At 36.5% G+C, this 15,317-nt stretch overlaps 1 protein-coding gene and 1 pseudogene across 5 annotated transcripts in view; one reads left to right on the top strand and one right to left on the bottom strand.

Moving 5' to 3' along the window:
• The window catches only part of GABPA (GA binding protein transcription factor subunit alpha), a 54,507-nt gene that overhangs the window by 25,303 nt on the left and 13,887 nt on the right, over positions 1–15,317 (top strand). For all 4 annotated transcript variants that reach the window (XM_079156444.1, XM_079156443.1, XM_079156445.1 and 1 more), the window contains exons 5-6: positions 297–542; positions 15,010–15,204. In XM_079156444.1, the coding sequence (XP_079012570.1) occupies positions 297–542; positions 15,010–15,204 (441 nt within the window). The remainder of the gene's footprint in view (positions 1–296; positions 543–15,009; positions 15,205–15,317) is intronic.
• LOC306670940 (coiled-coil domain-containing protein 126-like) lies at positions 1,888–8,144 on the bottom strand (annotated as a pseudogene). Its single transcript has one exon. The product of its transcript is annotated as a coiled-coil domain-containing protein 126-like (transcript).

Here is a 15,317-nt window from a genome sequence, read left to right as displayed (position 1 = left end):
CTATCACCAGAGTGTGCTTTCTTAAAAAAAAGGATTCTTTTATATGACCACCATACAGTTATCAAAGTCAGGAAATTAACATTGATACAGAACTGTTATTACCAAAGTTCTATTGAATTGTTAATAGGGATCTGTTAAGTTCTCTAGATAAAGATATATTGCTAAAAATATTTAAATTTTTTTTTCTGTCATTTGGGAACATACAGACTAAATTTCATTTGTGTGTGTGTGTGTGGCTTATGTGTTGTCTTCTAAATTTAAATTTATATATATATTTTTTTTAATTTATTGTTAAGGAATTGAGCCAAAGCTTAACATCCTTGAAATTGTTAAAACTGCGGAAACTGTTGAAGTCGTTATTGATCCAGATGCCCACCATGCTGAAGCAGAAGCACATCTTGTTGAAGAAGCTCAAGTGATAACTCTTGATGGTACAAAACACATCACAACCATTTCAGATGAAACTTCAGAACAAGTGACAAGATGGGCTGCTGCACTGGAAGGGTATAGGAAAGAACAGGAACGCCTTGGGATTCCCTATGGTAATTAAACTTGTATTTGTTAAACTGTAACACACTTAAGCATGTATGATGAATGAATTTTGGTGCTGGGAAGTATAAAACAAAATTTCTGGCCGTACCATATTCACATATAGTTGGAAAGAAAGATGAAAATAAATAATTGTTAGGAAAGGCAATATGAAAGCTGTCAGTAGCTCATAGAACACAATAAACTATTAGAATCTCAAAGGAATCATAGTGGCCTGAGAGAAAATTGAGGAAGATTTTTTTTGTAGACAAAAATTATTGTGCAGCAACGGGCATTAGAGACCAGAAACATTAGATGCAAATCTGGTAGTATGTGTGGTAGTAAGAAGGTTTAGTCAATAGAGTCAAGCTGTTGTTGATCAATGAAAGGGACAATTGAAAAATGAATGTGGCATTGATACTTCATATGTTAAGCAGGTAGAGACCAGATGGAGAAAACACAAAAGCATATTATTGTAGCTTATACAGTCCTGGTATCCAGGACTTAAACAAAGTGATTTTTTGGGGAGTGGAAAAGAAGAGATAGGTAAAAACAGTGCTGAGTTGGGCGTGATGGTACACGCCTGTGATCCCAGTGAGTAAGGAGACGGAGGCAGGATTATCAAGTTTAAGACCAGCCTGGGCAACTTGGCAAGACTGTATTAAAATAAAAAATAAGGGTGTTGTTCAGGTGGTGAAGTACCCCTGGGTTCAATCCCCAGTACTGAAAGAGAAGTGGGGGTGGGAAGAACAAGAGAGGAGGAAAGAGAGAGAAAAGGAGAGGAGGAGGAGAAGAGAAGGAAGGGGAGGGGGGAGAGAAAACAGTGCTAGGACTAAGCAGAGAATATGAGTGCAGAGAGGGGAGATTCAAGTGTTGAGTGACTGGGGCAATAATCTTGATAAAAATCAGTCGCATCTTCATTACATGTGTAATGAAAACTTCCATGTATACGCAGACATAGTGATAAAAATGACTCATGATGGTGCACGAGGAGACAAAGCCTGCTTTTAAAAACCTTGTTGGGGAAGTAGGGAAATCTGGTATGCTTAGAGCCACTTCTTCACTAGTGTGTATGTACCCAAACACATATACGTGAGTGTATGTGTATATGGGCACATAACACATATACACATAGATATATGTGTATGTATTGAAGTGTGTATAGTTTTTATGCTGAATTTTTTCAGTATTTTCACATTAAACAACTGAGGATGAAATTGATGTTAATGAAGTCTGGTCAAAATCAGTCAAAATAGTTATTCTTTTATTAAATAAGAATATTGAAAGCATGTGTTGAGATTGATTATTTTTCTTCCACTTAGAATGATTTTTTTAAAAAACAAATTCATGCTTTGTCACATATACACACAAAGAAATAAAATACTATAGAAATAGTTTAATACCTAGCTATTCAGTTCCATAGTTCTTCCTCAACCCCATCAGTGAGATATGTCATTTATGGTGTATTTGATTGATTTAAAGAAAGAAAAGAATCTCATAGGAAAAACAGTAATATCTTCAACCCTTTACCTCAGGTGCAGCTATCTTTTTGCTTTATTGCTTTTAATCATTATTAACTTCATATTATAGTGGATGAGGTTTTGTTTCCTTTCCATAGAACACAATGATACCTTACCTTCTCATTTTGTAATAACAGTTATATAATTTTTTTATTTAAATCATTAGGTACTGTGTGCCTTATGAGTGTTTATTTATTGTATAACTGATTATATTTACACAACTCCTAGTTTTTTGAAATTCAAAGTTGATTTATTTTTGGTTGTACAGGTTTGTATATAATACCACTTCCTCCCATTTTGAGCTATTTTTGTTCCTGTTTTTAGTTAGTTTTTTCCAAATTCTCAAGTGTCTTTGGATCAAGTCTTTTCTATCTGCTGCAGAGCTGTCATCCTAGTACTGTATCCCCATTTTCCTAGATCTCATATTTTTCTTTTTTCATAGTTTTAGTCTCTTGTTTATTCACTAGTCTTTCTTATAAAAGGGTTTAGTAGACAGGGTACTAAGAAATAGATTTTTTTTTTCTTTTGTTGAGCTTTATACATCTAAAACTACCTTTATTCTATTTTCTTTGATCATTTGAGTATATAATACTACAGTTGAAAATTAATTTTTCCTCAAAATTTTGATGACTCCTATTTCATTATTGTGAAACATTCAGGGGTATCTTCATCTAGCTTGTTTATATCTTTTTTTTTTTTTTTTTTTAATTTTCTGGAACCTTTTTATCTACACCTATTATCTGGTCTTTACCTTGGTTTGGTGACAGTGTGAATCTTTTTCATCATTTAGACTTGTAGTTTATATTATAAAGTTTCAGTCAGGCCCTGTACTATTGAGTTTGACAGCCAGTAGTCACAAGTATGCACTTGAAATGTGCCTGGTCAAGAATTGAGATGTGCTGTAAGTGTGAAATAATCAATTAAATCAAATTTTTTATTACATGTTTAAATAGTAATATATTTGGGTATATTAGACTAAATGTGTAATGTATTATTAAAATGAATTTCACCTACTTGTTTTAATGGGCATTAGAAAATCTAAAATCACATAGAAATTTGCATTATATTTCTTTGGATTAGTAGTGATCTAGATAGTTGTCTTTGATTCTAGAGGTTTTTCCTACATTATAATTTTGATAATTACCTTCTGTGTTTCCGTGTTGTTTTTTGTTTTGCTTTGTTTTTGGAACTTCTGTTGAATGTCCTGGATTTATCTTCTGTATTGTTTTTCTTTCCTCTTTTTCAACTCTGTACTATTTTCTATCAGATCGTTTCGCCTTTATATTTTAAACCATCTGATTTTGTTATTTGGTTTTGGTACTGGAGATTGAACATAGGGTTGCTCTGCCACACTCCAGCCCTTTTTATTTATTTATTTTTTTATTTTGAGAGAAGGTGTTGCTAAGTTGCTGAAGCCAGCTTTGAACTTTAAATTCTTCTGGCTCAGCCTCCTGAGCTACTGGGATTATAGGGGTATACCACTGTGCCCAGCATGATTTTAAATTTTAATTTACACAGACTCTTTGATTTTGTTTGCTTTTTTCCATAACATTCTTTTAACTTAAATATATATATATATATATATATTTTTTTTTTTTTTAAGTTGTACGTGAACACAATACCTTTATTTTATTCTTATGTGGTGCTGAGGAACAAACCCAGTGCTTCACACATGCTAGGCAAGTGCTCTTCCACTGAGCCACAACGCCAGCCATAAAACCAAATGATTTTAAAACTCATTGCTTTGATGTTTTGAAGGATTTGTTGACTAGATGCTGATAAAAAGGGACATTGGCCTTTTCATTAAAAGATATTCAAATGTGATATGTGTGGATCTTTTTGTTGGCTTTCTTCAACTTGTATAATTGGCCAAATACCTGTTGGAATAGGAGATTGGGGTGACCTTTGGGAATTGATGAGTAGACGAATGCTGCATTCTAAAAGTGGAATGAGCACTGAGACAGGGAGGAGTTGGAGAGGTCTTACTCTTCCTTTTGTAGTTTTTTGTTACTGTGAACTATTCTCCCAGTGTGTGCTTCATGTCCTTTCCTCATTTAAAGTGTTCCGGCGTCCACATGTGTGGCATGTTTTCATATTTTGGCCTCTGAGAGTGAAGGAGAGGCCATGAGATTCTAACACCATGTACTTTTAAATCAGTCATCGCAGCTTTAAGCCTTTCCTCTTGCCTGGAGCCACGATGACTGAGCCTGTTTGGGTTCTGCACGAAGAAATGCTCTCAATTTCCATTGGTATCCTTCTGGACAGACATTTCAATCATGGTTTTTCCCCTGTTCTGCCCAATTGCCTATTTCTGTGCTTATTGTCTCAAAAAAAAAAAAAAAAAAAAAAACTAGTAGAAATCTGTCATCCATGTCTGTTACTTTATTCTTATGTTCCTATGATTTTTTTTTATCTTTTAAAAGTTACTTCTATTGTCATATTACTAACCTTTGAGGGAAAAGAGACAGAACATGCATAAACAAAACCAGAAGCCTTGATATTTTAGAAAACAGATCAAGCTAATGTTTTCCCCTTTATTGATCTTGATAGTTTCTTGTCTAATTTGATATGAAGTGAGCTGTCTTGCACTCTTAGAGGGAGGCATAGTTCATGGTAGCTTTTCTAGCTGAACAGAATTCCCCTTCTCTGTTGTTTTCAAGTAGCATTCCAGAATTGGGCAACTTGGTTTCTCAGTTACTCTCTGTTCCCTTTATTTTTTTTTTCTTTTGTTGTGTGTGTATGTGTGTGTTTTCTTCCCATTTTTTGTTGTTATCTTTCTACCTAGCTTGGACCTGAGTCTCTTCTTTGCATTTTCTTGGTGTTCCTCCACTTCTCATTTTTGTTTCTACTTCCAGTCTCCTTATTTGTGTGCCACTTTCCTGAAAGGAACCCTTGGCTGAGTTTGAAAATCTCCCAGATGCTACCCTGCTCCAGTCCTTTAAACCTCGTTATGAACCCTTGTACTCAACTGCTGTTGGTTTGGGCAAAACTTTTTTAGCCGTTGCTTTCAGCCTGTTGTGCTATCAGTGGATACTTCTTGGCTACATACAGTGTTCCTATGCCCAGAATGGATCAAACATCTCTTTGCTACCCTTTGTTTTGTGCTGTACAGATACAGAGAACATGGAGGGCTTATAGCTGTTACTGCTTTGTCTTCCGCCCATGTCTATTTTTAGAGTTCATGGGGATATCTTGTCACCTGGTTCTATTGTAAATATCCACAAGGTGGTGGTTTTTTGATTTGGGTTTTTTCTCCTCATCATTTTTTTCTGTTTTTCTGTATGCATTCAGAGAAATTAAAGTTAACTGCAATCTTCCTAGAATCCTTCTTCCCTTGACTTCTTTTTAAGTACAAATAATATATTTTATTTCATCCCTGCAAACAAAAACAAGAAACAAAAATGTCCACATCTCATCAGAGAGATCAATTATTCCATACTTCACCTGGCAGTGGTATACAATTAATCTCTTCACATAAAGGTACAGAAAAGACAGTCTGGAGATTGTCTTTGAAACAATTCTTTTTCACTCTTTATTTTAACAAAATATTATAATTATTGCTACTGCTCGTGGTATCATAATAATGAATACAGTATCTAAAACTAAATTCAGTGTAGCCTAAATCTGGAAGGTAGCTGAACTTTAGCGGGTATTATAGAGAATAAATTTTGTGATATATAGGGCACCATATAGCAATTATATTTGCTACAAGGGAAATTTAAATAAGGGTGTTACTTAATTCTGTACTGGAATTACCTGAGATTGAGATTTCTTGTGCTGTATACAGTAGCTGTTTTACTGAGAAGATAGCCAATCTTTATAATTTAAATTACATCTTAAATGTTCTTAATTATTTTAATTGGTAGTTATATAAAATGAAAACCTAATCAGAAAGTTTCATAAGACACGATACTCTTATATAACATCAAGTAATATTAACATTTTCTAAGCAATTTTATGTATCACAAACACCTTTATTATACGTATCTAGTTAAAATCCTCAAGTGTCCCCTTCTGCCCACCAACATAACAAAAGCAAAATCACTCAAATGTGGAAATAATGTGCATTCCAGATTACAAAAATACTCAAGCGTTTAAATGCTGTTTTTGTTTTTTGTTTTTTTTGTTTAGACAGAGTCTCACTGTGTTGCCCAGACTGGCCTTGAACTCTTTAAATATTTTTTTAGTTGTTGATGGACCTTAATTTTATTGATTGATTTATTTATATGTGGTGCTGAGAATTGAACCCAATGCCTCATGCATGCTAGGCAAGTACTCTGCCACCAAGCCACAACCTCAGCCTCTAGCCTTGTACTCTTGATCCTACAGCCTCAGCCTCCTAAGCAGCTGGGACTGCAGTCAAAGGACACTGTACCCAGCTAAAGGGTTGAACTTTTAAAGCAACACTCATATGTGAAATATCATGAATAGTAATTTTTAATTTCATCATAGAAATAATTCTTATTCTTTAGACCATATATAAGAAAATTTGAAGTATGAGATTAAAGAATACTATTTTAATGTAGTTATTAAATTGCCACCAATGTTAAGAATGGCTTATGGATAGTGACTGCTACCCATTTCAAGATTATACTCTTACAAATGTAATTTTTAAAAATATGCAAATAATTATCCTTCATTTATTTTGAAGGATAGTGCAGATGAAGACATTCTTTGGGTTATGATTTCAAAACATTATTTTAAACATTACACTTCCTTTCTCATAACCTTAGTAACAAAATATAGTACTGAAAGTCAAGCACACTTTCTAACAGCCTTAGTCCAACAGTTATATCTACTGAGAACAAGTGACAGAATGATTCAATAACAATATTCTCCACTTGTCTGACAAAACAGGTTATATACTTAAATAAATATTTTGTAGAAATGAATATATCTTTTAGTGTTTTTGTTTCAGCTTGATCCCAAACACAAAAGATTTAGACAAGATCACCTACCTACTTATTACTACATTAACCATGTTATCAAATTCCCTTTAAGGATATAATACAGCATTGAAGAGACTTGCCTGAAAGCAAACTAATAACATTTTAAAATTTTATGTACAGAATTAAGAGTTTCATGAATCCAGCACACTCCTTGAAAATATGTGGAGCTCTTATAAAGGATATTTTGTCCTAGCCAGAATTAAAAAGGTTTTCTGCAATAGGATATAATCCACGGTGGATGTAGCAGCACGGGGTGATCTTCAACTGTTATCTAATGCTGCCTGATGCGCATTTGTGATTACTGGCACCAAATTCTCACTAGTACCATTGTTTGTGTTGGTAGTGGAACCTTTCACAACAATATACTCGACTTTGTTCTCTAGCTTCACTAAGCATTTTAAAATATCATCCAAAAGGACAGCAATTGTTCATTTCAGATCTGCATATCCTGCCACAGAAACATCATTCTCAACATCTGCAGTGTTCTTTTTTTCTCTGCTAGAGCTTTAACATATCTTTTGCTCAAACGTAGTATTTGTTCAGGTAACTTGACACTGCTTTGATGTCATGGTTGTTGAAAAATATAATGCAGTAACATCAGTCCCCAAATGAACTGTTACAAGTAACAGTAAACTCAATTTCTGGGACATATTTTTCCTTGAGATTGTAAAAAACATTTCTGATGAAACAAATGACTTTTGATTGAAAAGCAGTAACTGGAGAAAGCCAACAAACAATCAAGACTTTTGAAAGAAAAAAACTTCTAATATTGTATGATCTTCATCTTCAGCAAGGTTGCCTCCACTCTTATAAAATTCTGTAAAACAGTAAGCCAGGAGATGAGTTTTGAAGAGCCAGTTTAAAAAGGGCATTTGATTTCCTCTCTCTCTCCCAAAGTAGAACAGAACTGAGCTATCAGTAACAGGACAAGAAGTAAGAGGGCTGCTGCCCAGGCTCCCCATCTCTGCAGCTTGGGACTGAGCCAGCCCAGAGCCTTCCTGGCACGATGGGGGGCTGCTGGCCCATTTTCCCTTCACTTCTTGATGGAAAAAAAAAAAATTTAAATTTATATTGTAAACAAATAGGAAGCATCTTGTTTCTCTGTAAATGAAGTAGAGGCATACCATTTGTGTAATCATACATTTTACATAGGGTAATAGTTTTTGATTCATTGTTATTTTTTCTTCCCCCCCATCCCCCCACCTCTCTTTTCCCTCTATACAGCCCCTCCTTCCTTCCTGCCCCCCTCCCACCCCCCCATTATGTTTCATCATCCACTTATCAGTAAGGTCATTATTCCTTTGGATTTTTGAGATTGGCTTATCTCACTTAGCATGATATTCTCCAATTTCATCCATTTGCCTGCAAATGCCATCATTTTATCATTCTTTATGGCTGAGTAATATTCCATTGTATGTATATATACCACAGTTTCTTTATCCATTCATCAATTGAAGGACATCTAGGTTAGTTCCACAGTCTGGCTATTGTGAATTGAGCCGCTATGAACATTGATGTCGATGCATCTCTGTAGTATGCTGATTTTAAGTCCTTTGGGTATAGGCCAAGGACTGGGATAGCTGGGTCAAATGGTGGTTCCATTCCAAGTTTTCTAAGGAATGTCCACACTGCTTTCCAGAATGGCTGCACTAATTTGCAACCCCACCAGCAACATATGAGTGTACCTTTTTCCCCACATCCTCTCCAACACCTGTTGTTGCTTGTCTTCTTGATAATTGCCATTCTAATTGGGGTGAGATGGAATCTTAGGGTAGTTTTGATTTGCATTTCTCTTATTACTAAAGATGTTGAACATTTTTTCATATATCTGTTGATTGCTTGTACATCTTCTTCTGTGAAGTGTCTGTTCATTTCCTTAGCCCATTTGTTGATTGGGTTATTGTATACTTGGTGTAGAGTTTTTTGAGTTCTTTATAGATTCTGGAAATTAGTGCTCTATCTGAAGTATGAGTGGCAAGGATTTTCTCCCACTCTGTAGGCTCTCTCTTCGCATTGCTGATAGTTTCCTTTGCTGAGAGAAAGCTTTTTAGTTTGAATCTATCCCAGTTATTGATTCTTGCTTTTATTTCTTGTGCTATGGGAGTCCCGTTAAGGAAGTCTGATCCTAAGCCAACAAGTTGAAGATTTGGACCTACTTTTTCTTCTATAAGATGTAGGATCTCTGGTCTGATTCTGAGGTCCTTGATCCATTTTGAGTTCAGTTTTGTGCAGGGTGAGAGATAGGGGTTTAGTTTCATTCTGCTGCATATGGTTTTCCAGTTTTCCCAGCACCATTTGTTGAAGAGGCTATCTTTTCTCCATTGTATATTTTTGGCCCCTTTTTCAAGTATGAGAAAATTGCATTTATTTGGATTTGTGTCCGTGTCCTCTATTCTGTACCATTGATCTACCTGTCTATTTTGGTGCCAATACCATGCTGTTTTTTTTACCATTGCTTTGTAGTATAGTTGAAGGTCTGGTATTGTGATACCCCTTGCTTCACTCTTCCTGATAAGGATTGCTTTAGCTATTCTGGGTTTCTTATTCTTCCAGATGAATTTCATGATTGCTTGCTCTGTTTCTGTAAAGTACATCATTGGGATTTTAATTGGAATTGCATTGAATCTGTATAGCACTTTGGTAGTATGGCCATTTTGACAATATTAGTTCTGCCTATCCAAGAACATGGGAGATCTTTCCATCTTCTAAGGTTTTCTTTAATTTCTTTCTTTAGTGTTCTGTAGTTCTCATTGTAGAGGTCTTTCACCTCTTTTGTGAGATTGATTCCAAGTATTTTATTTTTTTTTAAGGCTATTGTAAATGGGATAGTTTTCCTAACTTCTCTTTCGAAGATTCATCACTTAAGTATAAAAATGCATTAGACTTATGAGCATTGTTCTTATATCCTGCTACTTTACTGAAATCACTTATGAGTTCTAAAAGTTTTCTGGTGGAATTTCCCAGTTCCTCTAAATATATAATCATGTCATCAGCAAATAGGGATAGTTGGAGTTCTTTTCTTGCTATTCGTATCCCTTTAATTTCCTTGGTCTGTCTAATTGCTCTGGCTAGAGTTTCGAGGACAGTGTTGAATAGAAGTGGTGAAAGAGGGCATCCCTGCCTTGTTCCATTTTTAGAGGGAATGCTTTCAGTTTTTCACCATTTAGAATGATATTGGTCATGGGCTTAGCATAGATGGTCTTTACAGTGTTAAGGAATGTTCCCACTACCCTATTTTCTCTAGTGTTTTGAGCATGAAGGGGTGCTGTATTTTATCGAATGCTTTTTCTGCATCTATTGAAATAATCATGTGATTCTTACCTTTTAGTCTGTTGATATGGTGAATTACATTTATTGATTTCCGGATATTGAACCAACCTTGCATCCCTGGGATAAAACCCACTTGATCGTGATACACTATCTTTTTAATTTATTTTTGTATGTGATTTGCTAAAATTTTGTTGAGAATTTTTGTGTTGATGTTCAGTAAGGATATTGGTCTGAAATTTTCTTTCCTCGATGTGTCTCTGTCTGGTTTAGGTATCAGGGTGATATTGGCTTCATAGAATGAGTTGGAGGGTTCCCTCCTCTTCTATTTCATGAAATACTTTGAGAAGTATTGGAATGAGCTCTTCTTTAAAGGTTTTGTAGAACTCGGCTGAGAACCCATCTGTTCGCGGACTTTTTTTTTTTTTTGCTGTGCTGGGGCTCCAACCCAGGGCCTTGTGCTTGCAAGGCAAGCACTCTACCAACTGAGCTATTTCCCCAGCCCCTGTTAGTAGGTTCTTGATGACTTCTTCTATTTCATTACTTGAAATCGATCTATTTAAATTGTGTATGTCCTCATGACTCAGTTTAGGTAATTCATATGTCTCTAAACCTGTTGATGTCTTCGAGATTTTCTATTTTGTTGGAGTATAGATTTTCAAAATAGCTTCTAATTATGTTTTGTATTTCAATCGTGTCTGTTGTGATATTTCCTTGTTCATTCCAAATTTTAGTAATTTGGTTTTCTCTCTCCTCTGTTAGTGTCGCTAAGGGTTTATCAATTTTGTTTATTTTTTCAAAGAACCAACTTTTTATTTTGTCAATTTTTTCGATTGTTTCTTTTGTTTCAATTTCATTGATTTCAGCTATGATTCTAACTCTTTCCTGTCTTCTGCTACTTTTGGTGTTGCTCTGTTCTTCATTTTCTGGGACTTTGAGCTGTAGTGCTAGGTCATTAATTTGTTGATTTTTTTTCTTCTTTTATTGAATGCAGTCCATGAAATAAATTTTCCTCTAAGTACTGTTTTCATAGTGTCCCAGAGATTTTGATATGATGTTTCTTTGTTCTCATTTACCTCTAAGAATTTTTTAATTTCCTTCCTGATGTCTCCTATTATCCGTTCATCATACAATAGCGTATTGTTTAATCTCCAGGTGTTAGAGTAGTTTGTTTTTCATTGTGTCATTTATTTCTAATTTCAATCCATTATGATCTGATAGAATACAAGGTAGTAACTATATTCTTGTACTTGCTAACATTAGGTTTGTGGCATAGAATATGGTCTATTTTAGAGAAGGATCCATGTGCTGCGAAGAAGAAAGTGTATTCTCTCTTTGTTGGATGGTATATTCTATAAATGTTCGTTAAGTCTAAATTATTGATTGTGTGTTTGAGTTCTGTGGTTTCTTTGTTCAGTTTTTGTTTGGAGGATCTGTCCAGTGGTGTGTTAAAATCACCTAGTATTATTGTGTAGTTGTCTGTTTGATTTCTGGAATTGAGAAGGATTTGTTTGACATACATGGATGGGCCCATGTTTGGGGCATAGATATTTATGATTGTTATGTCTTGCTGATTTATGCTTCCCTTAAGCAGTATGAAATGTCCTTCTTTATCCCTTCTGACTAACTTTGACTTGAAGTCCACAGTATCTGATGTGAGGATGGATACTCCGGCTTTTTTGCTGAGTTCATGTGCATGGTATGTTTTTTCCCTTCCTTTTACCTTTAGTTTATGGGTATCTCTTTCTGTGAGATGAGTCTCTTGCAGGCAGCATATTGTTGGATCTTTCTTTTTAATCCAATCTGCCAGTCTATTCTTCTCACTGATGAGTTCAGGCCATTAACATTCAGGGTTATTATTGAGATACGATTTATATTCCCAGTCATTTGGCTCATATTAGTTTTTTTTCACACAACTTGGTTTCTCCTCTATTTGGCTGTTATTTTAGGGTAGTTCCTCTCTTTGCTTATTTACATCATTTTTTTTCATCTCTTCCTCACGGAATATTTTGCTGAGAATGTAGCGACAGCTTTCTTTTTGTAAATTCTTTTTAGCTTTTGTTTATCATGAAAGGATTTTATTTTGTCGTCAAATCTGAAGGTAAGTTTTGCTGGATATAAGATTCTTGGTTGGCATCCATTTTCTTTCAGAACTTGAAATATGTTGTTTCAGGCCCTTCTAGCTTTTAGGGTCTGGGTCAAAAAATTTGCTGATATCCGTATTGGTTTCCCCCTGAATGTAATTTCATTTTTTTCTCTTGCGGCCTTTAAAATTCTGTCTTTATTTTGTATGTTACGTATTTTCGTTATAATGTGCCTTGGTGTGGGTCTATTGTAATTTTGTATATTTGGAGTACTATAAACCTCTTGTATTTGATTTTCCATTTCATTCTTCAGATTTGGGAAATTTTCTGATATTATTTCATTGAATAGATTGTTCATTCCTTTGGTTTGTTTCTCTGTGCCTTCCTCAATTCCAGTAATTCTTAAATTTGGCCTTTTCATGATATCCCATAACTCTTGTAGTTTCTGTTCATGATTTCTTACCATCTTCTCTGTTTGGTCAACTTTGTTTTCAGGGTTAAATATTTTGTCTTTGGTGTCTTAAGTTCTGTCTTCCAGGTGTTCTATCCTATTGGTTATGCTTTCTATGGAGTTTTTAATTTCAAGGATTTCTGTTTGATTTTTTTTTTTCAGTATCTCTCTATTGAAATGATCTTTTGCTTACTGCATTTGCTCTTTTAACTGTTGAGTGGTGCGATCATTCAAAGTCTGCATTTGCTCTTTCATCTCATTGTTTGCTTCCCTGGTCATTTTAATTATGTATATTCTGAACTCCCTTTCTGACATTTCTTCTGCCATGCTGTCATTGGATTTTATTGCTGTACCTTCTAGGTTTGTTTGGCACATTTTCTTCCCTTGTTTTCTCATATTGCTCAAGTATCTACCCCTCTAATAGTGAAACTCTGAGATATTACAGATATTGGAGTAGATTGAAGTCTTGGAAGAACTTGATAATGTGGTGATCCACAAGGAATCTGCCCCTCTAGGGGTGGTGGCCTTCAGATTGGGTATATTCCCTGTCAGTGGGCAGAGGTGCCTCCACTTGTTGACTGATGGTCAGCCAACGGGAGTCTAGACTGCAGACTGGGGCACATCCTGTCTGGGCCTGTGTCTCTGGTTCTACTCCCCTGGCGGGAAATCCTCACCCAGCAGGGAAGACTCACTCTGTGGGGAAGTCTCACTGGGCAGCTCTCCTCTGAGATGTTCCCTTCAGTCCAGCACTACCACCTAGACTGGGCAGCCCTCCTCTGCGACGTTCCCAGGGGACCAGAGCTACTGCCTGGGCCAGAGCCTCACCCTGTGTCGAAGCCTCTCGCTGTGTGGACCTCCTCTGAGAAGCTGCCTGCAGTCTGATCCTGCCGCCTGGGCCTAGGATCCTCACCCTGTGTCGAAGCCTCTCGCTGTGCGGCCCTCCTCTGAGAAGCTGCCTGCAGTCTGGTCCTGCCGCCTGGGCCTAGGATCCTCACTCTGCGTCAAAGCCTCTCGCTGTGCGGCCCTCCTCTGCAATGCTCCGGGTTGACTGGGTTCATGGCTCCAGCAGGGGAGTCTCACTGGGCCATTGTACTCCACAAAGTTCCCTGTGTTCCAGGACTGCTGCCCCATCCAGGGAGCCCGCCCTTCCAATGATGATGGCCACGCCCTCAGGAATAATTCAAAATGCCTGCACCAACCTATAAAGAAGCTGGGGAGCCCCAGAGAGGGTGTGCTGTGTCAGCACAGATGCAATTGCAGTGTCCCTCAGCAGTAGTGGGGACAGGCCGGCAGGCTCAGCAATGGCGTCCGACCTCAGTGTGGGCATCAGGTGGGGTCGCTCAGTGATGGCAACCGACCTCGGCATGGGGGTTTGGTGGGCTGGCTCACCCGCCTGCTAGCTCCACGAGGCAGGCGGGCTGGTTCGCCAGCCGGCTCACTCCTCGATTGCAACTGATCTCGGTGTGGTGGTCAGGCAGGGTCTCTCAGTGATCTTAATGGAAAATTTTAAGGGAAAAAAAGATTCTCTGACTATCCATACTTTCACAAATAGTGTGCTCTGCTTAGTGCTGTACTGTTTATGCAGTTGGCCATCTTTTTCACTTGTGAATTAAATTAGATAGTAAAATATGATGGAGAAAATGAAATTATCTGGATATACCATATAAGGGCCTGGAAGATTTTATAAGACAAAATCCTTATAGTTAAGACTATATTGTCTTGGTGTGGGGGTGGCAGCTAAGTGAATAAATAATTAGTGTGTTGTAGTGTAAGGGACACTATAAGAGTAAATGCAGGAGGAGCCAGCCTTTTACAAGAAGGAAAAGGGAGGAAAGTACATTTTTCACATTTTAGAGACTAAGGGTCACTCCCTAGAATCCCCTGGAATTTTTTTCAAGGCACCAGATCAGACAATGGTATAAACTAATATTTTGAACTCGGATAAGTTACTCTATTCTTTCCAAGATGACTGCATATGTTGCCTTTTGTGTTTTCTTGATAAAATTCCAGAGTGACCTTGACTCCATGTACAAACAGAGAAACAACATGTATCCCATTTATTTACAATAAAAAAAAAAAAATCTTTTCATATAATTTTATTTCATTTGGGGGAAAAATCTGGAATTTGTATGTGTATTCTATGTATTGATAAGTTAATTGTAAACATGTGTAAAATAGAACTAGACTAAAGGTAATATTTTTCTTTCTAGATCCTATACAGTGGTCCACAGACCAAGTCCTGCATTGGGTGGTTTGGGTAATGAAGGAGTTCAGCATGACTGACATTGACCTCACCACACTGAACATTTCGGGAAGAGATTTATGTAGTCTCAACCAAGAAGATTTTTTTCAGCGGGTCCCTCGAGGAGAAATTCTCTGGAGTCATCTTGAGCTTCTTCGAAAATGTATAAAATTAGAGTTATTATCTGTTTACATTGTACCTTTTATTTCTTTATAAATTTGTTTTCATCTTAACTGTTAATAACAATAATAAGCAGACAATTAAGTAGTAATACTT

Source organism: Sciurus vulgaris, assembly GCF_902686455.1.
Source record: "Sciurus vulgaris genome assembly, chromosome: 10".
Taxonomy (NCBI): domain Eukaryota; kingdom Metazoa; phylum Chordata; class Mammalia; order Rodentia; family Sciuridae; genus Sciurus; species Sciurus vulgaris.
Note: the sequence above shows the minus strand (reverse complement) of the source record. Positions and strands in the feature narration are given on the sequence as shown.